General features: G+C 49.9%; 3 protein-coding genes across 8 annotated transcripts in view; 2 read left to right on the forward strand and 1 right to left on the reverse strand.

The window, feature by feature from the left end:
• IP6K1 (inositol hexakisphosphate kinase 1) overlaps positions 1-20,525 on the forward strand; it is a 37,121-nt gene extending 16,596 nt beyond the window's left edge. For 4 of the 5 annotated variants that reach the window (XM_085073002.1, XM_085073006.1, XM_085073004.1 and 1 more), the window contains 5 exons: positions 12,185-12,530; positions 14,748-14,958; positions 15,562-15,746; positions 17,052-17,227; positions 18,042-20,525. In XM_085073002.1, coding sequence (XP_084929128.1) covers positions 12,308-12,530; positions 14,748-14,958; positions 15,562-15,746; positions 17,052-17,227; positions 18,042-18,551 — 1,305 coding nt within the window. In that variant the 5' untranslated portion in view covers positions 12,185-12,307 and the 3' untranslated portion in view covers positions 18,552-20,525. The remainder of the gene's footprint in view (positions 1-12,184; positions 12,531-14,747; positions 14,959-15,561; positions 15,747-17,051; positions 17,228-18,041) is intronic. The other variant, XM_085073007.1, reaches the window with a different exon arrangement.
• A 371-nt stretch (positions 20,526-20,896) lies between these two features.
• Positions 20,897-23,177, forward strand: GMPPB (GDP-mannose pyrophosphorylase B). The gene is made up of 8 exons (XM_085073008.1): positions 20,897-21,096; positions 21,162-21,242; positions 21,316-21,364; positions 21,782-22,083; positions 22,162-22,240; positions 22,335-22,462; positions 22,644-22,826; positions 22,983-23,177. The coding sequence occupies exons 1-8, from the start codon at positions 20,968-20,970 to the stop codon at positions 23,112-23,114; spliced, it is 1,083 nt and encodes a 360-aa protein (XP_084929134.1). The 5' UTR covers positions 20,897-20,967; the 3' UTR covers positions 23,115-23,177.
• Positions 23,178-23,265: 88 nt separating this feature from the next.
• Positions 23,266-24,183, reverse strand: part of RNF123 (ring finger protein 123) — a 47,947-nt gene continuing 47,029 nt past the window's right edge. For both annotated transcript variants that reach the window (XM_085072996.1, XM_085072997.1), the window contains exons 37-39: positions 24,013-24,107; positions 23,838-23,923; positions 23,266-23,733 (exon numbers count right to left, since the gene is read on the reverse strand). In XM_085072996.1, the coding sequence (XP_084929122.1) occupies positions 23,634-23,733; positions 23,838-23,923; positions 24,013-24,107 (281 nt within the window). In that variant the 3' untranslated portion in view covers positions 23,266-23,633. The remainder of the gene's footprint in view (positions 23,734-23,837; positions 23,924-24,012; positions 24,108-24,183) is intronic.

The raw sequence follows: 24,183 nt of genomic DNA on the forward strand, positions 1-24,183 counted from the left end.
GGCTGGTAGCTGAGCAGAAGTCTCCCAAGGGTAGGATTCATAATCCTCTTAAAGGAGAGGAGAATCAGAGGCTTGGAAGGTCACCTTTTGCGGGGTGAGAAACAATCCCTGCACAAAGCTCTGTTGCCTCTGTGATCAATTCCTCTCCCATTTTCATATTTCATCTCACAGCAGCGGAAAATAGATCTAGATGAATCCTGCAAGAGTCTTGACCCCTGTAAAACTCTCACTGCCTCGGGTTTGACTACCTGCCAGAAGACAGCTGTGTGTATATGGGTTGATAATCTTGCATGACAGAGTTATGAAGTCTCACTTTTTGGAGATACTGCTCTGTATTTCATGAGACACTCTGAGCAGTCTTTGGTCTAAAGGAGACCACAAGCTTCTGCTTAACTGCTCTGCAGCTTCACCACAGTTTTACCTTTGCCTTATTTTTTTGCACCTGTGTTTTGCTTGTGTTGGAGAGTTGTGAGAAATTCAGATGTCTAAATGCGGTCCTAAATGATGGCTTTGCTAAATTTTCTTGATGTTTAAAGACCCTGTAGTATGTGTATTTGATTTTTAAACTGCAATACTTTCAATGTTAGTGACTGTCAGCGGTCAGAAATTTGTTAAGATTAACTTCTTGCATGTGATTTATGATATTTTAGTGATGTGTTGTGACAGAGGTGTAGCATTTACTCATGAACCTAGAGTTTTCTTTGAAAAACCTATTTTTTGCAAGATATCCGAATACAATGAAAACTTGTTTATTATTCAAGAAGCAGCCACAACTTCATCTCTGAATTTTGGAGGAGTGAATTCTGTATGGAATTGGCCCAAACTGTTCTTCAAGTGTGCCGTTCTCCACGTGGCAGCAAGATGGCAAGTAGAAATTGTTTTTTCTGCATCTCTGAAGCAAAGCTGGGCCTTCCAGGAATCCCTGTTTTGATGAATGTCAAACTCAGTGTTTTAAATTACTTCAACACTACACGTTCAGAGTGTAGGTGTTACAGGCAGTGATGAGAGCTTGCTACAGCAGATATTGACCATGAGGAAATGGGTGTGAGGCTAAAGTCATGAAACAAAGCTCAGTGAAATTCTCCTGAAGAAGACCCTACAATGTCCCTGCCATTAGGGTATTGCTGTGCGCAGCCATGGGTGACATGTCTGGTCTGTGGGAGATGAAGGGTGCATACATAGGTGCAGCTTTTGGAGCTGTGTTGGCACAAGAGCCCTTTCATGGTGAGACAGGGGCAAATGACTATTCCAGCATCAAGTCACCTTCAGTGTTGTTGCAACTTGACTGCTTCACAGAAACTGCTGCAGTGGTTTCCTACACAGAGCCCTTTAGATGGATCAACTCTTCCTTCCTAAAAAGCTTCGTTGTGCAGAAGTGGTCAGCCTTCTGAAGTGACTTTCTTAATAGTTTAACCAAGGTAAAGAGAACCTTGGATGTTACCCAGGCAGCAGTTTCTAAGAATTCTTTGTTGTTCATGAATCAGTGTTTTTTGTATAATGTTGTTGTCACTGTTCCCCCTGGCTTTGCTCCCCAGTACTGCTTGTGCATGCTGCTGCTGTTTGTCATGCCCTATTTAATCACAACAGGCTGTTCCTCACTCTCCTCTATATATTTTAGCAACTCTTTTGCTCTGAAAGTAATGCTGGTATCAAATAAATTTAAGATTTATTTTTGAGGAAATAGGGCATTTTAAATATTAATGGTGTGTTTTGGAAGATGAAAACATGAAGATTTAGGTTGCAGATTTTTTAATGTACAGTTTAAATCCTTTGAACCGAAGTGGTTTTGTATAACTATTATGTAGTTATGTTGTGATATTTTATCTATGTTGAATGAGAGAGCAGCTTCACAGTTGCTTGGAGCTGGACTTTTGCTGTGTCTTGGTTCCCACTTTATCTCATCTTTTGATGCTTGGGGATTGTTGGTCAGATGTATTAGGGACCTGAAAGCTGAAGGCTTTTTGTTTTATATATTGCTGTTTTGGTTTCTTACTAGATTGGGTACTTAATCTAGCTGTCTGCAGGAGTGCTGATGCTGGTGTAAAGATGATGTCAGAAGATGTGAAAACACTGAATGGTCTTTCTGCTGCAAGTGACATCTCAGGTCTCTTTAAAGTCAGGGTGAGACTGTTTTCTGAGTGTGTCTTTGCAGGGCAGCTGGAGCTGAATGGAATTGGCTCTGCTACTCTTGTGCCTGCCCTTGCCCTGCTCAATGGTTGTCCCCTTTTACTTTCGTTGGGCACTGGCACTAAACCAGTTCAGGAAGCCACATTGGCAAAAACAACTTTTCTTTTTTTCCGGGTCAACTTGTTTGCCAGGCTGGTTTCTGAGCAGGATCAGTGAGTGCCAGTGCTGACTCAGGAGAGAGGATAGGTTTGAAGAATGCTGACTTAGATTTACTTAAGCTGTCATGGAACTATAGCCTGAGATGCATGTTAAGAAACAAAGGTAAGGTTGCCAATTAGCAATTTTTTCAGTTTTGTGTGTCTTCATGGATTGATGTCATGACGTCTACAAAAATGATTGCTAAACAGCTTAAGAGACTGATCTTTTTTTGCCTTCTAGAGCAGACCCAACAGAAACTGTAGAAAGCTGTTTCATTAACATGCCTCCTGCCCTATTCTAGAAGTCAGACCTTTATGGTTATTTAATCTTTTGTGCCTTGTTTTCAATGAGAAGGCCTTTCACGATGGTGTGTGTCTGATGCAGGTACCTGTCACCAGCAGAGAGCCAAGTATTTTGCAGTAGGCTCCCAGGCAGCCATCAAAAAAGGAGGTATTTTCAGTTGGTTTTGTTTCAAACAGTATTTGAGCTGGTAATTTGGGAAAAACTTCAGTCTGTTTCTCTCATGGTTGTTTCTAAAGCGTTCTAGCATGGCATCATTGCTTAGTGCTTATTCTGGTTTTCAGTATTTCTGTTTGAATTTCCATAGTCAAATAAAAATTCAGCTGCAATTTGAAGAGTTGCCAAAACTGTAGATAGGCTCCTGTTCCCTCTTTGAATGTCAGTCTTCAAATCAGTGGGAATCTGCACATCACGTAGGCTTGTGTTTCTTGAATGGAAGATCACCAAGATAGTTAGTGGTTATGCAATTTGTGGGAGAGTTTTGTTTCAGAACTTGGCCCAAAGCTGTTATTTCGCATTAGTGACTTGGTTAGTCATGTTTTTATGTTTATTTCAGCATGCAGACTGCAAAAATGACATATAATTTTGGACAAGCAACAGCTCGAGGGAGCTCAGTAGGCATGCCTTAGTCGTAGGATAGACATCAGTGTGACCTCATTTTGTCTCATTAAAGAGACCCTCCACAATTGCAGGCAGTGGCAGTAAAGTCCCCTACGTGTTCAGTTCAGTCAGTGATCCTGTTCTACAGCAGCCATGAAACAAGAGGTGAGCTGGGAATGCAAACATTGGCTTTAGGCACAAGGATAACCATCATCAATTCAGGCACCTTATGCTGATACAACTGTTTGTACAGCTGCACAATAGATTGGGGATCTGACCTGGGTTGAAAAGTAATCCTTAAAAAAAACAAAACAAAGTGCTGGTTTATTTTTAACTGTGATCAGTTCCCTAGTTTGATTCATGGTGAGGCTGCAAACAGTTGTACCAGTGCAGCAGAGTTGAGTGGGAGGGTGCTGTTCATGCTGTTCCAAGATGTCAAAGGATTGCCTGTGTAATCATGGTCTGAAGAAATAACTGAAGTTAGGGTACTGGAGTTAGGGAACCTCAGCATATTATTGGGTGTTTTTTTTTAAAGCCAGGCCTTTGGATGGCATTGGTTCCATTGTGGAGGATCACTTTATAGAGCAACCAAGAGAAGTAAGCTTTTTTCAACCCAAAATCTGCCGTTATTTACCAACCTAAAGAGAACATGGTGGATGAATAAAGTATAAATATCCACTTTTTTCTTGGGCAGACCAAGCTTCTGATGTATATGTTTTCACTTTCATTTCCCTATCAGAGAGCTGGAGGCCTAGGTGTTCATGTGAATATTTTCCTTAATTCACTGGTTTTACACATTCTGAAAGCATTAAAAAAAAAATTAGGTAGATTAATTTTTTTTTGCTTGACTTTTAACTTCAAATAGATCTTACAGTTTGGGATTTTTTTTCTCTTCTGCGTTTTCTCATATCTTCCCTTATTTCTTATAAGATTGTGGAGGACAAAGAGCCTGAAAACATCCATTCTTTCTCTTTTTTGGTAGCCCACATAAGGTCTCAAACTGTGTGTGGCCTTGCTCTTGAGTTGGGGGTGTTGACTGTTTTTTCTGTTGCAGAATCCTCACTTTGGCACCTGTGCTTTGCTTTCTCTGTGTGACAGGTGTAAGGTGCAGCACATTGATTATTCCTTTCAGTTCCTGTCAGCCACCTTCTGAAGCCTGAAAACTGCTTTGACTGCTGCACCGGTATTTCCTTTTTCTGGGACTCTGGTGCTTTTGCTGGAAGTTTCTTCTTGTTTCCTCTCTATAGAAGCTGGAAGGATTGTGTCCCATTTTTCCACCGGCTTTCTACGTGTCTGTACTGTCTAGGAGTCTGGACACAAGGCTTCACAACTTTGGTGCACAACCATTTCTCCTTGTCCAGTGTGTGTGGAGGTGTGAGTGGGAGCTCAAGCTCCAGAAGTGTTTGTGCATGTGGATGACAGCAGCACCTTTCGGCTCAGGGGCCAGCAGTTACTCTGTAGGAGAGTAGGCCAAATTGTTTTCCTTGGCATCTAACGTGATGCCTCCAAGGTCTCCTGGGGTATTTTTAGCCAGGAGAAGATGAGGTAAGAACTTAGGAGGTGCCAGTTGTTCTCTTTACCCCTGCTGTAGCACAAACCTTAGACCTGCTCGCCTGATTGCAGTGGATTCTCATCATTTTGGTGGGGCAGCTCCCCAGTGCTGAGCAGCCCTTCCCAGTGCCATCCATCTGGCTGAGCTCTGCCCACGCTCCCACAAAATCACACCTCCCTCTTCCTGCCAGCAGTGCTCACTGTGCACTCTGGTTCAGCACAGCCATCACAGTCAGAGCTCTGACTCATTCCCTTGCTGTCAGCAAGTGTGGTGCATTTACCTGCTCATCTGTCCTGCCTTCTGATACTGTTGAGGTTGTAGAATTTGGTAACCTCAGCTGACATGAAAGTGCAGTTTCTGAATGGACTCCTCCTCATACTGAGCTCAGTGTAGTCATTCCATCATCTTGCTGCTGGGGAGGCATTTCGGTGGTTACCTGGATGATTGTGCAGGACTTTCTTAGGGATGTAGCTGCCTTATTTAAGCCTCACTGCTGGGGAAGAGGCCAAGGTTTGTGACTGAAGAGTGGGTGTGCTTTATTTTATATGAAAACTTTAAACATCGGATTTTTTGAGACAGAAGGTAAAATTGCTTGTTCAGTCCATAAGTTGAGTTACACATTCTGTCTGAGTTAGTCTTTGAGCCAGTCTTCTTCAATGGGAATGGTGTGAATCTTCTTCCTTTCCCCCCATCCTGTTTTGAATGCAAGGACAATATTCTGCCTGTTGATGAGTTTCTGAGCCCCTTCACTAACGTGAATTCAAAAAATGTCTTTTCTTGGTGGGTCAGGTTGATTCGTTGTGGCTTTTGACTGTTGAAACTATGTTCTTTCTAACTGTCTCTGACCATGGGATTGGAAAGCTGTGCCGAACGGCAGCTTTTGCACTGGAATAATTTAAAAATAACCTGTGGAGACTTCTTCCTTTGTAAATTATGTGAAACCAGAAATTAGCTCACGGAGAGCTGAGCAATGAAGCCTCACAAGCATTGATCTTCCCTAAGCCCTTCTCTAGAAAGCATGTGTCATAATCTCATCTCTCCTATAAAATGCAAAGCCGATATTGGATGACCCTGCTCTCTTAGGCACAAGCTTGGGAAAAAGTCTTCTGGGCTGGTACTGATAAAGCAACCTTTTGTTGTACATGTTCTATCAGGTCTTGCTGCTATGGAAACTCTCAGGCTTGGACTGCAGCCAGTGCTTTAGAACAGAGAAGGAAGGTGCCCTTTTCTACTGAGGAAGGGTATATTTGTGGCAAGGTACAGCAGGAGGGTTCAGCAGCTCAGCTCCCTCTTGCTCATCCTCCCTCCCTACTGGAGAGGAAAGAGTGATGACTAGACCAGGGCTGGTCCTTCTTGCAGCCTTTGCAGTGACACTGATAGCAGTGACAAGGACTGGCAGGTCCCTAGGCAGCCTGTGCCCTCCTGCCAATGTGCTGCATTTCTCCAGTGAGGAAGGGGAAGCCTGGAGAAAAGAGCAGCAAGGGAATTAAATCATATCATCCCTGTTATGTGCAATTCTCCACCACTCCCCAGCATGATGTTATCACAGTAGTGCCAGCTTGTCCAGCATCAGGCCAGACAGGAATACAAGCTGCACGAGGCCATTTGAGTCCTGGCTTGGGTTACCCTCACATACAGACAGCTGCATGACAGACGTTCACAAAACATTGCAGAGTACCTGCTCCATATGTTGCTGAATGTGACAGGCCTTCCCTGTTCATGGTTGTGTGCTAACAGTTGGCTTAAAAAAAAAAAGAGACAAAAACAGGCAGAGAGGCTACCACTGTAGCGTGCCAGTGTGAGAAAATGGGTATTGTCTGTGTCCTGGGTCTGAATCCCTAACGAGGACTCCCAGTACCTCATCCCTCCCGGAAAGCATGCAGTGCTTTATGCGTAGGTGACAGCAGAAGGGCCTTTGCAATTCTTGCTAATCTGGCCTCTAAGAAAAAAAAAAAGCCTTGTTTAACCCCAAATCTAAGCACTGGTTTTAGCAAGTGGTTTTGTCATTCCAGCCAGAGTTAAAAGTGCATGGCTCAGCCTCTCTTCAGAAAGAGCTGCAAAGGCTTGGCTTCCGCTCCTTTCTTAGGAAAAAAAGAGGAGAAAATTCTTGGTCTCACAGGCTACTGGCAGAAGTGCTGAAGCTTTGTGATCAGTGTGATAGAAGTATGGCACAAATAGTCTGTCATGGTTTAACCCCAGCTGGCAACTCAGCCCCACACAGCTACTCATTCACTCACTCCCTTCCTTGTGGGATGGGGGAGACAATTGGAAGGGCGAAAGTGACAAAATAGTGTGGGATAAGGTAAAGACAGTTTAACAGGTAAAGAAAAAACTGCATGCACAAGCAAAGTAACACAGGGAACTCATTCCTCACCTCCCATGGGCAGGCAGGTAGGTAGGTGTTCAGCCATCCCCAGGAAAGCAGGGTTTCATCACAGTAACAGGGACTTGGGGAGACAAATGCCATCACTCTGAACATTTTTCCCCCCCTTCCTCTTTTTTCCCCCAGCTTTTTATGCTAGCTTGACACCATGTGGTCTGGGATGTCCCTGGGGCCAGTTGTGGTGTTGTCTCCCAGCTTCTTGTGTACCCCCAGCCTCCTTGCAGTGTCAGAAGTAGAAAAAGCCTTGATTCTGTTAGTCTTGCTCACCAATAACAAAAACATCTCTGTTACCAACACTGTTTGCAGCACAAATCAAACCACAGTCCCATACAAGCTACTAGGAAGAAAATTAACTCTCTCAGCTAAAACCAGGAGTCATCTTTCTTCAGATCTTTAGCAGACAGAAACATGGGGTATACCTAAGTAGTTGTACTGTAAGCTTAATTTTATTTCCCTTTCTCTAGGCTCAGTCAAGTCTATCTTAGACTAGATCAGGCGCGTTCCCTGTGCACTCTTCAGCCATTGGTACATTTCCCCTCTGTTGTTGAGGCAGGAGGAGGATTGGTGAAGGAAGCTCAGCTCATGGCATAGGGTGGAGCGTGCCTGGTGGTGGCTATTGTCCTCCCCAAGCTCTTTTTCACTGCAGTTCCTCCCCAGGCCTCACTGTTGGCATTCTCCTCCTCAGCTGGCATTCTTGAGCAGCTTTTCCTAAGACTTTGTTTTCACTTTGGATGCATGTGTATAGATTGTATTCTACTTCCTGGCCTCAATCTGATGAGCCACACTTGCATGGTGAAAGCAGCCTGTCCAAAAAGTAGTATTTGGTAGTAGTTCAAGTGTTGGACAAGATGGATGAGAAGGCTCAGGATTCAAAGCTATGAGCTTAAGCAGGCTAGGAAAGTTTCTAGCTTCCTGGATACCATCAAGGCCAAATGTTTCTGGTTACATCCTAAGTGTTGCTGCAGGTTCCTGGACAGTTGTGTTCTCTGCCCAGGTCCCAGGGCTCATCTCCATTTACTGCTGACTAGACAGACATGTCTCAAACCTGTGGGGGTCAGCTTTTGTGCTGGGAAGTTGATGTCATAGCACAGTGGGAGATGCCTTTTTTTCTTTTATTTTTAAACATTTCTTAGACTGGATTTTCTTCTCATACCTCATCCAGTCCAGCATGAGTAGAAACAACCCTGCTTTTCAGCACAGATGCTTCTGCTTTTGTTTGTTAATCAGTCTAGCTCACCAGGAGCCAATTGACCAAATGCTGTAGTCCTCTTGCCTGCTATACTGGTATTTTCTATTCTTGTGCTTTGCTCCTGGGTGCTCTGGGATTGTTTAGGGAAAGTCCAGCTTCTGTCATCGTGACGTTGAGGTCTGTATTTATCCCTCGCCTGTGGCCCATCTCCAGAGTCGTCAGTGGCCATCTGCCTTAGCCCTCGTCACGGCAGGGCCTGCGGGCTGGAGTCGGAGGAGAGGCGGTGCTGGAAACACGGATGGCCAAGCTGCTTAGGGCAGTCAGTGTTCTTGCTGTGTGATATATCACAATGTAAAACATTTATTCTCCTTTTTATTTAGCAAAGTAGCTTTACCAGTGAGCCCTGAAGTGTTGCCAGTGTTCCTGTACAAGACAGCTTATAGAGAATAGGGACATGGTCATCATGGTGTGCTCAACAGTAATTCTCACACCCATGGCAGTGCAGCTGCCTGCCCTCACCTCTCATCATGTGGTGACCTCCAAGGCTAAGATTTCTGTCCCCTTAAGTTACACCCTCGGAGGGTATTATTCCTGTTGTTGTTTCTGTTCTCTGGCAGGAGCATCTCCTTGGGTCTGATGCTGGTCTGGTAAGACACCTGTAGTCTTCAGCCAGCATTCAGTAATGTTAAGGAGGTCTCTGGCGGGGTCTTCAAGAGCACAGCACTGTTTCTGTGGAGGGACATATTCCCTGCTGGAGGGTGTTGTTGGTTTTGGGGGCAGGGTGTACCCCACTTACTGGGCTAGGAAGAGCAGAGTTACCTTGAATGTCTTGCTGAATTTTGTTTGGAAATATGTGTTGCTACACGAGAACACATCTTATTGCCAAGACGTGTTTGAACAGTGAAGTATGCAGATCAGACTTGGAGCAGATACACTAACAGATAGGTGTCTAGACTTAAATATTGTAGAGCAAATTCTATTCCAGTTCACAAGTCAGTTACTGGGGAGGATAATGAAATATGGGGTGTGGTGTGTCTGTATAGTCACGGATAACTCTGCTTCTGAACCTCACCCCCCACCTCTCCTGAGTCTGGCTTGATGGGCATTTTCTCAATAAGGAGAGATCAGTCTGTTGGGAGGGGGAGGCTAAACTGGCCCAGGTGTTTTACTGCTGTTTGAGCTATGGTGGTGGTGGTGGAGGGGATACCAAAGGATCTGTTTAAATGAACTGGTCTCCCTCAAGTTATTTCTTGGATTGTGCACTACATTTTACAGTTTAATTGGAAGGACTTTGAATTTTATAAGCCAGCTAAAATAGTTGAGCTCATGCCTTTGTTTAACAGATGAAGGATGAGTAATATTCAGGACTTCAAATAGTTTTCTGCTTGATATTTGTTTGAAACTGCTGGGATTCTTCTGTCTTTATTTGTGGATAGTGTCCATGTTTAGTAATAACCCTTTACTTTGAGTTAGATGAAAAACACTAAGCTGTATCTGAGCTGTGAAATGTCTGTTTCTCAAACCCTGTGGATATCTTCCTCTTTAAAAATGTTGCCTCTGAAATACTGCTTGCCACAAAATACTTTTTTTCTCACATTCACTTGTACATGGGAAAATACTGCCTGTATCACTGTTTCTTTAGATTGTGTGGAGAAATTATATCTGGCTTTGGACTGTGTCCCCAGCTGATGCCCAGCTCCTTCTCTTGTGTCACAGCCTTGGAATATTTTGTTTTTATGGTGGTCACTTCCCCCCAGGGAGCCTGCACATCCAGAACTTCTCATGTTGGGTTTTCTTGGGGATGCTGGGGTACTTGGCAGTGATCCCAGGACACTTGGTAGCTGCAGCCACTTGTCAGGAGCGCTTGGATGACTGCAGTCCTGAGCATCATGTGCATGTTTCCTGAGTGTGATAGCAACTGTCACACAGATAAATCTTGTATTTCTCTTGTCATATGAAGTTTAAACTACAGGAAGGTGTGAAGTTAAGCTTGTCCTCTGTATTGTTTGGAGTAGCTGAAAGTTCTGCTTTAGTCATTGGCAAAATAAAAGAAATTGAATCCAAGACAGAGCTGCATCAGGAAGAGGAGACATAAGTCTGTGAAACATTTGTCTGGAATCTGTGAAGTGCTGACCTGTTGCAGATGCTGGCACCTTGCTTGCTCTTGTGTATTAACTATGTTAAACCCAGCTAAAACATCTGTGAGTGCCTGGTGCTGAAATTTCTTCTTTTTGATAAAGCAACTAAGAGGGAGGCGAGAAATCTACAACATGTTTTTGTTTGTGATACAGCTTAGGGTCTGAGTGAGTTTGGGAGACAGACTTTGAGGGATGCCTTGAACAGACTGATATGAGTTGCTACAGAGAGGGACCATCTGTGTTGTGGGTTGTTTTCCCTTCTCTTCCCTGGCCCCTGCCTTAAAAGCCAGCTAAATATTCACATTGTTCCCCTTGCACTGAATGTGGTTGTGTGATCATGTAACCACAAAAGGAAATGTTTTCCATGGGATCAGTGAGATGATTCAACTCAAATGTACGTACACTCATACTATCCCAAAAATCCAGTGCAAGCAAGCAGGAGTGAGCAAACAAGGAGAGAGAAGCATTGTCCTGTTTTGGGGAATTTGGGATAGATTGGGTTAAACATGTCATGAAGTATTGCTCCTCCTTTTGAATATCTTGAGCTTCATCTCTGACATGGTTGAATTGGAGCGGGGGAGATGAGCTGCTGTTCATCCAGAACTTCCCCCGGCCTGGCAGTGTTGTGTAGCTGCAGAGACATCCCGTGGCCAGATGAGGAACAGCCTGAGCTGTGTCCCTTGCTGAGGCCTCCAGGATCCCTCAGTTCTTAAATTACTGCCCTTGGCTGTCGCTGTGCGAAGAAACTGGAAATTCGATGCATTCGGAAACTGTAGTCACCACTTGGTTCTTGTACCAACATTTGGATAACTCATCATTGCAAGGAAATCCTGTGACATTTTCCCCAGCAGCCTCAGGAGCAGCTGTGATCTAAGCTGGAAAGGGCAAATCATCTGGAGAGAATTTCAGCAGCTTTACTTTTCCATCATCCTGTGGCTGTACCGGTCACTCTGCAAACACTGAAAGAGCATCTGCTTCTCTAAAGCACTTGTAATCTCATTTGGATTTAGTGGTATATCTTGCTTACCTCTAGAGATCAGGGACTTGTGCATATAGGTGCTGTGAAAGCATCAGAAAATTGTTGTCCTGAAAGGCTGGGAGTAATAAAGGACAGAATCTGAGTGGAATCCATTCAGTTTTAGCACACACAGTGACAGAATGACTGTCTTACTTGGAGTCTTTCATGTCAGTGCTTGAAGAGAGGTGAGCACTAATGGAGGAAACAGTGTGACAGTAGCTGGTGTAGAGGAATTATTTAGTCATCTAGATGTTAAAAATGCAGAGGTATGAGGAGTAGAATTCAGATTCTGGAAATGTTTGTACTGCCTGTGTCAGTCACCATTACCGATAGGCAGGTGTGGGTTATACTGTGCTCCATTGTCACATTGCCTTATGAATAAAATGAACAGGGAAGGAAATAATATTTTCTAAAGATGGGAGGCTGAAAATAGCCATATCTCCTCCTTTCCCTGTCTGCTGTCAATCCTATTGGAGGAGCTCTGGATGGGACAGCCTCTGAATTAGTGTGTGTTTACCTGTAGGATTAAAGAGGTGGAGAGGAGCATGCTGGAACAAGCAGGATGTAAACAGAAAAGGTTACAGAGGATATGGATATAAATACCATAAACTTTTTCCAAGCAAACAGGGAATGAGTGCAAATGGTCCTTTACTAACAGGAATCTCCGTTGCTTTTTCAGATCGCTGCAAGGAAGCAGATTGCCAGGATTTCCCCCCTGTGACTGCCTGACTGTTGCTGAGCTACCCCTCCCAGCCCATGTGGCTCTCCCCATGCTCCAAGAGTGCAACGGGTGCCCAACGCAATGTGTGTTTGTCAAACCATGGAAGTGGGCAAGTATGGCAAGAATGCCACTCGATCCGGAGACCGGGGGGTCCTGCTGGAGCCTTTCATTCATCAGGTGGGCGGCCACAGCAGCATGATGCGCTACGACGACCACACTGTCTGCAAGCCCCTCATTACCAGGGAGCAGCGCTTCTATGAGTCCCTGCCCCCGGAAATGAAGGAGTTCACACCTGAGTACAAAGGTGAGGCCTCTTGGCATTCCAGAATGCAGTTACAGCCCTCAATTCCCCTTCCATTTTCCTGCAGCTGCTGCTGTCTTTTTGGTGTCATTTTGCTTGTTTTAAACTCTTTTGTGGGCTGGTAGTTTGATAGCAGCATGTGGAAAGGAGGAAGTTTTTTCTTTTTGTAGGCACACTGAGTTGAATGTGCTCCTCTTTCTAGATGGAGAAAATGCAGTGTGACAGTTGTAGTCCAAAGTTTAAGGTTATGGATGTGTAACCGAAGCAGTTTTATTACCAAGTTATTGTCAATTACTGCCTTGACCTTGAGCTAATGAAGCCAGATCATAGACTGAGCATTTGCACGTTCCAGTTCCGTAATTTATTGCTTCTTCGTCCCATCTTTTTTATGGATCTGTAGCAGCAAGCTGCTAAAGCAGGAAGTATGGCTCTCCCAGTGCTGAGGTGCAGCCTTGTCCCCAGCTGCTTTGAAGGAGTGGAATTTTCCAGTCCTGTGTCATTGTAGGAGGTTGGCCGCTCAGCTGTGTCTTTCAGAAGCTTGATAGGCTTCTGGCCTTGTGCATTTGTGTTCAGGATGGTGATGTGGACAGGTAGCCTTCTGGGGGCCTCAGCATTCCCATTCCCTCTGCTGCTTTGTCTCCACGTGGCACTGGGAAGATGGTGCTTTACAGACAGCTGGGACCACCATCTGTTCAGGGTCTTGCCTTTGGATCTGGCTGCAGCCTGACTGTCCCAAAGCAGTGTCAGCTTCCCTCCCGGTGTCTGCACACAGGTCATGAGTGAGGGGTGTGGTCTGCAACAGATGGGTCCTCTCTTACCCTCCAGGCACTCTTGAGGCCACACAGCACTCTAGTATCCCATCAGAAATCCCCCTGAAGCCTGTGTAGTTCCGAGAATCCATATGATGTCTTTCCTGGGCAGGTGTGTTTAAAACCAATGTAGCTGATAGTCCAGATGGACTCTTGTCTTCTTGGGATCTGATACTTCCTGATACTCTAAAGGCATGGGATGTATACCTCCACCCCAGTGTAAGATTTCATCCTGTGCAGTTTCCTGCTAGTCCCAGAAATCTTTCCTTCTGATCTGGGGAAGAGGAATATTGGGTATGATATTTTCTGTCTGAGCACTTGCATATTACTGTAAGACTTCACAGAGATACCTTGAAGAGCACATCCAGGCAGCCAGAGCACTTGGAGTGGCATTTATGTAGCGACATTCTGGGGTCCTGAGCTGCTCTGGAGTTGTGTTTGAGCCACCTGAACCTTGTTAGCATTGTCCTGTGCAGATAAAGGAAGGACAGGAGCAGGATGGCCTGCATCAGCTGAGCAGGGCAAGGTTTCCTCACGTTTGTGATGAATCATGTGATTCAGTGCATATGTCATTTGATACTCCTGGCAGCTAGTCAATACTAGTGACAAGCTAATGAAACATTTTGTCATTGCACATCAGGAGATAGGCTGATGGCCTCATTTTCACGGCTGGGGCAGTCCCAGAAATGAAGATGTCAGCCCTAACTGGAGCTGTCAGTAGTCCTGCTGTGTGGCTGGCCAGATAGGTATATTCTGAGTCTGTGCTGTGAAAGATCTGTAACTTCCCTTGGACTGTGGTGCTTTCCAGGAGCCTTCAGAAGGTAAAACTGGACAGGACACGTGGTCCTGCGTGCCTGCACCTGGCAGAGGTGGTTGTGCTTCCAGGGCCCTCTGTTTTTATTGCCAGGAAGCCCTGGGCCCTTGCAGGTCCCTTTTCTGTGAGACTGGCTGACTTGTGATAAGAGTGGCAGGTGTCACCTCAGCCTTAGGGCTCTGTGCTTCATTGCTCTGATGCTGGAAAGCTCTTTTAGCAGAGAAAGCAGAGTCCTGCTTGGCCAGCGATGTCCCTGTCAACAGCAGGAATGCTCCTGCAGGACACAGGTACTTACCCAAACAAACCAGATATTATTTCATATGCTTTGCTCCCCTCAGCATCTTGGCAGACTGTACTTGACTCTCCCCAGTTTGACGACATTTGCTGCAAGACTGAAGGAAGGAAATAAATCACACCCTCAGCCTACCAGCTGCACTTTTGTCCTTATTTCCTGTGGTGGCAGAGCTTCCCCCTCCTTCATTTCTTTGGATTTGCTTTGCTGCTCTGTGAGCTACATTTTCCTCTCTCCTGCTGAACATTTGGGTTGAACATCCCTCCCCCAGGAAACAGAACTGACGTGTCACTTCTCCCTGGCAGGTGTGGTATCTGTCTGTTTTGAGGGAGACAGTGATGGCTACATTAACCTGGTGGCCTATCCCTATGTGGAGAATGAGGCTCTGGAGCAGGATGATCTGCCAGAGAGGGACCAGCCGCGGCGCAAGCACTCGCGCCGGAGCCTTCACAGGTCAAGCAGCGGCACCGAGCACAAGGAGGAGAAGCCTGGCCTGGCCAGTGACAGCACTGAAAGGTAAAACTTTGAGGACCCAGAGACAACACAAAGAGCAGGAAATCTCTCTTCCCTGTTCCTTTGGTTGAGGATGTTTTGCAATTCCTTAAGGTGGCCAGGCTGGCATGCACTTGCTAGCCTGGCACATTTTGGCACTGCAAACTGTGCCAGGAGTTTTGCTGGATTCAGGACCAGCTCATCCACATGAAATGCTTCTGACACAGGATAGCCCTTGGCAGTTTATCAGATGTGGAACCAAAGCATGCAGAGCAGATTTGAGCACTCTTCAATTCACCTGGTTCTTAACCCAGAGGTTTCTTACCAGGGTATTTTGTATATGATTCTCCACCTCCTCACCCAAGCCAGAGCTCCCAGAGAAACAAGTGTTCCTACTTGCTCTGTTACCAGAGTACAGCCTGGCAGAGATATTAGATAGACCAGATCCTGGGCCATGGGTCCACAGTCCAGGGTATTGGTGAGGATTTGCTTTTAAGATGATTTGTATTGTGTGCAGCAGGAGAAGGAATAGGAGATGGTTATGTGCCAGGGGAGGATGTGACAGATATAAGTATGTGAAGAACTCATTGGATTCTAACAAGCAGGTTTGTTCTCTCTTTACACCAGCAGCATCCAGGAAACGAAGAGTCCCAGGGTGGACTTGCACATCCACTCAGATGTTCCATTTCAGATGTTGGATGGGAACAGTGGCCTGAGCTCTGAGAAGATCAGCTATAACCCCTGGAGCCTGCGCTGCCACAAGCAGCAGCTGAGCCGCATGCGGTCAGAGTCCAAGGACCGGAAGCTGTACAGTATCCTTTGGGAGGCAGAGCTGGGTGTGTCAGGCTGCTGCTGCCCTGGCCTTACCCGTTTGTGCCTGAGGCAGCCAGGCCTGCATTTCCCTTTGCATTTCTGTCCTTCACATAATCACAGCTGAGTTACATGTTCCTTTTTGCTGTTCCTTCCTGCTTCCTATACGGTGACACTAATGAATCATAGAATGGTTTGGATTGGAAAGGACCCTAAAGATCATGTCATTCCGCCTCCAGGCAGTCTGGCTGACTTCTTCATCTGGCTGAAGATGGGTTTGTTGTTTCCTGTGCCTTCGCAAATGACTCCTGCTTTTTGCTGAACTTGCCAGGTTGTGGGGTTATTTTGTTTCACCTGGATTCTGTTTTCTTCACATAGAAACAAACTTACTTTTAGTATCTGTATGCTTCATAATTTTAACTGCGTGGGCTTCCTTCTCCAGTTCTCAAGTGTGCGCTTGGAGACTCCAGCTTTTATTTTTAAATAGCTTGCATCACTTGCAGAGAAGTCATTCTCTTTGGCTGTCCTCTCCTTTTTAAGCACACTTCCTTTCTTTTATGAAGTTCCTCTTTTGAAACCAAGCAGAATTTCTCTCTTGCAGGCTTAATCCAGCTGTGCTCGGGTTACCATTTCAATGTTAACATGTTGGTCTGTGCCCTGCGGGACTCCTTAGGGCAAACTTTTGGGGTTTCTTTCCCCCCTTTGGAACAAGTTGCTGTACAGAGGGCCTGGGGTGTGTTCTCAGTGCTGTGCCCCAATTTGGGGGGTTGCCCATTGTGTGCTGGTGACAGAGAGCACCCATTACCATTCTGTTTCCTGGCTTTGTCACCTTCCCAGTTCCCCCCCCAGGTACTGGGCAGTGCTCCTGTTCTGGACATGCCAACCCTGCCATTACTTGAGCCTTGAGTTTTCAGTCTATGGGGATTGTATTGTTTATCCATATGGTCAAATGGCTAATTTGATTAGACTTTAAGCTCTGTCTTAATGGATCAGCAGTTCCTACTGGCATACTGTGTCCTTCCTGACCACCAGTGTTTTGCTTTTCAGGTTCCCCTGCTGAATTTCCAGTATGCCTGCATGTGACCTTCCTGCTGTTGGCCATTCTACTTTCTAGGCTGTTTCCTTCTCCCAGCTGTTAAAACCTGGGTTCACTGTTTGGGTTTTGTCGTTTTCTTCAACTCACCAAGCTGTTTCTTGTCTGTTCTTTGGTTCCTATTTATTTGTTGCCCAACCCTATGTCCTGCTGGCCCACTGTAGTGGCCCTGGGGTGTCTTTGGTGGGTTAGTTCTCCTTGACACATAACCCAGAGTTCCTTTTGCTGGAGAATGTGGTGCATCACTTCAAGCTTCCCTGCGTGCTTGATCTGAAGATGGGGACCAGACAGCATGGAGATGATGCCTCTGAGGAGAAGGCTGCTCGGCAGATGAAGAAGTGTGAACAGAGCACTTCTGCCACGTTGGGTGTGCGTGTGTGTGGGATGCAGGTAGGGATCCACCAGGCTGCAGATGCTACACCTTCCTTTTCACAGCTCCATTAAGCCTCCCAGTTAGTGTTTCCTGCTGAGCACTGAATTTGAGCCTCCCACTGCAGGTAGGTACATGAGCATTCATGCTTTTGTCTTCATTTCTAAGCCTAAAACAGGAACCTGCTTCTCCTGAGATGGCCTACTTTGTCCAGTGCTCTTTTGTTCACAGACAATTAGGGGATTTTCTAATAAAATTATTTTTGTGGCTTAGTGTTCAGCCAGAATCACGGTGCCTAGGGATGGAGGTGTCTGACATTTCTTTCTGTACTGCACTGTTTAGAAGTTGCTTGGCTGTGTCTGGGTCCTGTGCCCAAGGATTGCTGTTGGTGCTGCTGTTCAAGAATCAATCCTTTCCCCACCTGCCAAAGTATTTTGTAACCCAGATCTCTGCTCACAGGCTCTGAAGCAATGAGGGCTTCTCATTAATCACTTGCCACATAATGGCAGTAGGTGTTGGCAGTTCCCACTGCCAGAGGGTTGTCTGAGTTGCTGTAAGACTTCGCTTTTTAGCCCTTGGGGTCAGTTGTGCCATGCTACCTATTGGGTGTCCTGGGAGAAGACTAGTGCTCAGGCATCCTGACTATGCCCATGGGATGCAGCCATGAGCTGCACTGGAATTCAGGGAATGGGCAGAGCTGTGTCCTGCTCCCTCTCGATCATGATGGGGACAGGATGAGCTCCCCCTGGCTTGTCACTGCAAGACAGCTCAGGGTTCTCTGCATGGCCTTAGTCTCTTACTCCCACTTGATGTGCATTTCCTTTGGTGTTCCAGGTCTATCAGCTGGACACAGGGCATTACTTATGCAGGAATAAGTACTATGGGCGTGGCCTTTCCATCGAAGGCTTCCGCAATGCCCTGTACCAGTATCTCCACAATGGCATTGAGCTGCGCAAGGACCTCTTTGAGCCTGTCCTCGCCAAACTGCGGAGCCTGAAGGCGGTTTTGGAGAGACAGGCCTCCTACCGCTTCTACTCCAGTTCCCTCCTCATCATCTACGACGGGAAGGACAGCCGGGCGGGGATGTTTGTGGATCGCCGGCCGGAGGCTTGCCTGAAGCGGGTGGACGGCTCTGTTCCGGAGAGCCTCCAGGACGGCGGCAGCTCAGAGCCCAGCTCCTCGGCCCAGCCCAAGGTGGACGTGCGCATGATTGACTTTGCACACAGCACGTTCAAAGGCTTCCGCGACGACCCCACTGTGCACGACGGGCCCGACATGGGCTATGTGTTCGGGCTGGAAAGCCTCATCAACATCATGGAACAGATGCGTGAGGAAAACCAGTAGCCCTGGGCTGCAGCCTCGTAATCTTGTCCTGGTGGCAGGAGCAGACAAGACCACCTACTACCACAGGAAAAACACAGACAAATTTGGTTTTAAACAACTGTATTGCTCCGTTGTTTTTTAAATGTACTTGGATAGAAGAGCTGAGGTGAGGCAGGATGGAAGAACTCATGCTGACCAGATGGTTCTGACCACACTCGCTCTGCCCTCTGGAGGAGGCTCTGTAGATGCCTGCTGGGTGTCGGGTGTCCCGGTTCTTCACTCATCACGTGTGCGTTCTGGAGGGAGGAGCTGGACATAGGGAATAGGAAGCAGGAGAGCCCAGGGCTCTTCACGAGGCTGGAGCTCTGGTGTGAGGAGCCTCCTGCTTGAGGAGCCTGCCCTTTGAAATTCTCCTGAGTTACTTGGAAAGGGCGCTTGCCTAACGGTTGGCAGCGTCTGTGGGGCCACCGGTGAGAAGTCAGGTGCTGGTCCCTGTGTTCAGTGTTGCTGGCTCTGCCCTGGGTTTTGCCAGTGAGGCTTTGCTTTTGATGCTGCCTTTTTCTGCTGTTTGGGCACTGTGAGTAGCCACCCCAAACACGGAAATGAAATGACCAAATGCAACCTCTGGCAGAGCTGCGGCCAGGAGGGAGTGCCGCACACCTGGAGCTGTGCTCAAACCTGAGGTCTGCTTGTTTCCTGATGGCATGGCATGGGCAGGCACGGGGCTCTGCAGGTGTGACTCTGCCTTGGACCACTGACTTGCAAGTACTCAGCTCATGGGCTAGCAATAGTATCTGTAGCAGTTAACATGACCCCAGCTGTGCAGCGGGGCATTTCGGACCATTTCAACCCTTCCCCTCCTGTAAAGTACAGATTCTGTCCCTCCAGCACAAAGCTGCCCTCTTCCCCTGGGGACCCTCCACTCCTAAGCCCTGCTCTTCCAACAGGTCTGGGGGTGGTGGAAGGGGAGGCTGAGGTGTAGGGCTGCTCCCTGACTCCTCCCTGAAGGTCTACAGGGGCCAGGTGAGGAGTGACCTGGCTGAGCAGTGAGTGCCACTGTCTTGACTGTTCAGCACCAGTGCCTGACTGTTCAGCTTTGCTTCACGGAGTCAGTCGTTCCCAAAATAACTGTCCCCCACCCTCCTTTGTTGAGGAATTAACGTTTGATACTGTGGCCTGGTGTTACCGGACCATACCCTGCTCCACCTCAGCTCCTGTTTCTGTGCTGGGGCCCTGGCTGCTTCCTCCTACTCTCACTGACTTGTTCCATGGCGTTACCATATACCCTGCGTACACCCCAGGCCAGGGTTGCGGTTTTTTTAAATTACTTCAGGAAAGCTTGTTTGGGGAATACTCGCATGTCGCATGTGTGCCGACTCCATGTGCACAGGGCTGCCTCTGCAGCCATGGGTCTGTGGCACTGGTGTGGAAGGGGACAGGAGCGCTTCCCACTTTCTCTGCCTGTCTCCCAGCTCCTCAAAACTTGCCCAAGCCACTACTCCCCTCCCACCCTCTGGACAAGGACTTCTACCATTGCACGCTGCCCTGTGCTGGGTTACTTCATTGCTCCTGTGGGTCCCTGCCTTGCCAGGACTCGCAGAATTTTCAGGGGAGGGAGTGAGGCTGGGTGAACGCTGGGGTGTAGGTACCCACAACAGCCATGTTACTCTGTGGCCCTGTCGCAGCGTGGCCCATCGCCACCCACGTCTGCATGTCCTTGTCCCCGTGGGCTGTGCTCGGGCAGGCCAGGCTGCACCTCCTGGAGAGCCCCTTGCTGTCCCCCCCGCGCTCATTCCTGCCGTTCCCCACCTCACTGGGCCGTGACGGACGGGCCACGCTGCCGGTGCTCAGTGGGAGCCGCTTCCCCCTCTTCGGACCACCGCGGTGGGACTCCACAGCTTGTACATAGCCTTGGCCCCGTTTGTTTTTACATGAATAACCACCCTGTTTGTGCTTCACAGAGAACCAAAAACCATTAAAGGATCTGTTTTTGTCCGCGGTGTGCTGTGCCTGCCTCTCCCGCCGTCTGAGCCCGGGGAGGGATGGGGGGCTCGGGTGAACATCCCCGGCCGGTGCGGCCGCGCCGCTGCTATCTCCTCATCGCGGTCGCCCCGTGGCTACTGCGGCCCGAGTAGCCCCGGGTCCGGGCAGAATGCGGTGGCTGCAGCAACGACCTGGCCATGGATACCGGGCGGGCGTTAAGTCCCGGTTGGGCGGGGAAGTGTGTGGGGCGGGCACTTAGATCCCTGCGGGCGGTGTTTACGGGGGCAGGGGGTGTGCCGGGGCGGGCGGTGTTACAGAGGCGGGGCGGTAGGACCCGGGCGGGCGGGAGGCAGGGCCGGGCGGGCGGGGCGGTGCTGCGCGACGGTGACGCGCCCGGCGCGCCCGGCGCTGACGTGTCGGTGCGGGCGCTGGCGTGGGACGCGGGACGCGGGGGATGCGGGCGCTGATCCTGGTTGGCGGCTTCGGGACGCGGCTGCGGCCGCTGACCCTGAGCCGGCCGAAGCCGCTGGTGGAGTTCTGCAACAAGGCGGTGCTGCTCCACCAGCTGGAGGCTCTCCGGCAGGTGGGGGCGCGGGGCGCGGGGGGTACGGGGGCAGCCCCGCCGCCGGCTGACCCGCGCTCCCGCAGGCAGGCGTCAGCCATGTGGTGCTGGCGGTGAGCTACATGTCGGACGCGCTGGAGGCCGCCATGCGGGAGCAGGAACAACGGGTAAGGGCCCTTCCGCCTCCCCCCGCCTCCCCCCGCAACCCGGCGTGTCCCGCCGCTAACCCTGTGCCCGCAGCTCGGCATCCGCATCTCCATGTCCCACGAGAAGGAGCCGCTGGGCACCGGTAGGATTCGGGCAGGGGCTTGGGGCTGGGGGCGGGCGCAGGCAGGTTGGAGGAAGTCCGGGGACAGCAGGGTGGGTGCTGAGAGGGGGATACCGGGGTGGGTACGTCAGGGCTGAGGACTCTGGGAGGGGGACACCGTGGACATTGGGGTGGGTATTGGTGGGTAGGGCTGGGGGACACCTGGAATGGGAAACCATGGGCAGCAGCGTGGCTATGGATGGGTAGAGACGGGAGGAGCAGGGCCATCGGGAGGGGTATGCCAAGATGGACATGGGCAGGACCAGGGACAGCGGGCCGAGTGAGAATCCATAGGGACCAGGGACTTGGGAAGGGATGCCGGGACGGGCACAGGTGGGGCTAGCAGGACCCGGGCGCTGGGCTCACCGCGTCCCTGCGTCGTCACTCACGGCCGCGCAGCGGGGCCGCTGGCGCTGGCACGGGACCTGCTGGCCGAGGACGGGGAGCCCTTCTTTGTCCTCAACAGCGACGTGATCTGCGAGTTCCCCTTTGCGGCGCTGGCCCGTTTCCACCGGCAGCACGGCGGCGAGGGCTCGCTGGTGGTGACCCGTGTGGAGGAGCCTGCCAAGTACGGCGTGGTGGTGTGTGAGGCCGACACTGGCCGCATCTGCCGCTTCGTGGAGAAGCCACGCGTCTTCGTGTCCAACAAAATCAATGCTGGGCTCTACATATTTAACCCTGGCATCTTGCAGCGCATCCAGGTATGAGCCAGGGTGCCAGGCTGGGTCAGGCTGGGGGGTGCTGTGCCCCCTGCTCAGCCCTGCGCCCCATCCTCGCAGCTGCGCCCCACCTCCATCGAGAAGGAGATCTTCCCAGCCATGGCACAGGACGGGCAGCTCTACGCCATGGAGCTGCAGGGTAAGGCCCTGTGCACAGTGCAGACAGCATTGGGGGTCTTGCCTGCACTGCCACCCTCATGCTGGGGGCTGTCACCATGGCTCTGTCCCCACAGGCTTCTGGATGGACATTGGGCAGCCAAAGGATTTCCTTACGGGCATGTGCATGTACCTGCAGGCGCTGCGGGCTCAGCACCCTGAGAAGCTGCACTCGGGGCCTGGTGTCGTAGGGAATGTGCTGGTGGTAAGTGCCAGCCCCCAGCACACCAGCCTCAGGCATGTCATGGGCTCTCTGCATTGTCCCACCGCTGCCCTTGCTGCCATCCTCAAGCTGTGCCCTCCTCTTCCCTGGCTGGCCAAGTGATATGGGCTATGCCAAGAGCTGTCTGCCCGCCTGACCCTGGCACAGCCCCTCTTCCTTCCAGGACCCCAGTGCCAAGATCGGGGCAAACTGTGTCATCGGCCCCAACGTGACAATCGGGGCCGGTGTGGTGGTGGAGGACGGGGTGCGCATCAAACGCTGCACTGTGCTGGAGGGAGCCCGCATCCGCTCCCATTCCTGGCTGGAGTCCTGCATCGTGGGCTGGAGCTGCTCCGTGGGGCAGTGGGTGAGGAAATGGGTGCCCCCACAGGGAATCAGGGCTCAGCTTTTGCCCTCCCACTTCCATGGGCTGCGTCTGCAGGGATGTGGTCCCTGCAGGCAGGAGCAGGAGCCTGGCACTGGGCCCTGAGGCCAGGGATGTGACAGGGCCTCTCTGGGGCAGGTACGCATGGAGAATGTGACGGTGCTGGGCGAGGATGTCATCGTCAACGACGAGCTCTACCTCAACGGGGCCAATGTGCTGCCACACAAATCCATTGCCGAGTCCGTGCCAGAGCCACGCATCATCATGTAGCAGCCCCCAGCAGGCTCTGCGCTCCCAGCTCTTCTTGTATTAAATATTTATATTTCCATTTAATATTAAGCATCACCTGAGTGCAGCCCCCACACCGGGTCACTCACCAGGGCCAGCCTGGCTTCCCCTTCCCATCTTTCATGGCACCACATAAGGAAGAATAATTTAATGCTGCTTTTCATGAAGTCAGCCCCCAGCCAGGGGCAAGTTAACAGCCCGAACGCCCAGCCTGGCCCCTCTGCCCCAGCCCCGGGGCTGCCATGTGTTCCCAGTGCTGCCACAGAGCCGAGGCCTCGGGCTCCCCTCCCTGAGAACAGCCCACAGGGCAGAGAAGCTGCCAGGCTGCTGGCCTCTCCCACCCTGCAGCCCTCCTGCCCCACGCTGCTGCCCTATGCTGGGTCCTGACCCCCTGGGTGAGGGTCCCACAGCCCTGAGCAGGGCAAGAGTTTGGGGAGAAGCTAGCATGGGGTGGGGGGGCTGCCCCGCTCAGCTGGGGAGCCCATGGTGTGGGGCTGGGCTCTATGAGCTGGCTGGCTTGGTGAAGTCATCCACCCCTGTGATGGTGGCCTTACAGAAGAAGCAGTCCTTGTTGTTCATCAGGTGCTGGTTGATGCAGGCTCTGGGACAGAGGAGGAAAGAGCATCAGCCCCCACCCACATGGCCCAGGGCAGGGCTGGGGGCTGGCAGTCATCCTGGTGGGGGTCAGACATGGGAGCTACTCACTTGCATGACTTGTGGGAGCAGGGCCTGAAGATGGCCGAGATGGGGTGTGCGTAGCAGATGGGGCACAGGTCTTCCTCACTGGTGGGCTGTGGGGGTCACCAGGCGGTTAGTGATGGCAGCCAAAGCCCTGTGTTCCAGGCCTGCTGTTGAGGACTGGGGCAGAGGGAAAACTCACCAGTGTGGTAGCAGCCGCCTGCTTGGACTCCTCACTCAGATGGCTCAGCATCTTTTCCACCTTTGCCAGCTCCTCGGCACTGATGTACTCTGTGTCTGGGGGGTAAACTGGGTGTGTGTGGGGTGGATGGGACCCTCAGGCTGCCCTGAGGCTGCTGAATGATGCACAGGG

Source organism: Lichenostomus cassidix, chromosome 12 (genome assembly GCF_008360975.1).
Source record: "Lichenostomus cassidix isolate B80296 chromosome 12, HeHo_3.0, whole genome shotgun sequence".
Lineage (NCBI taxonomy): Eukaryota > Metazoa > Chordata > Aves > Passeriformes > Meliphagidae > Lichenostomus > Lichenostomus cassidix.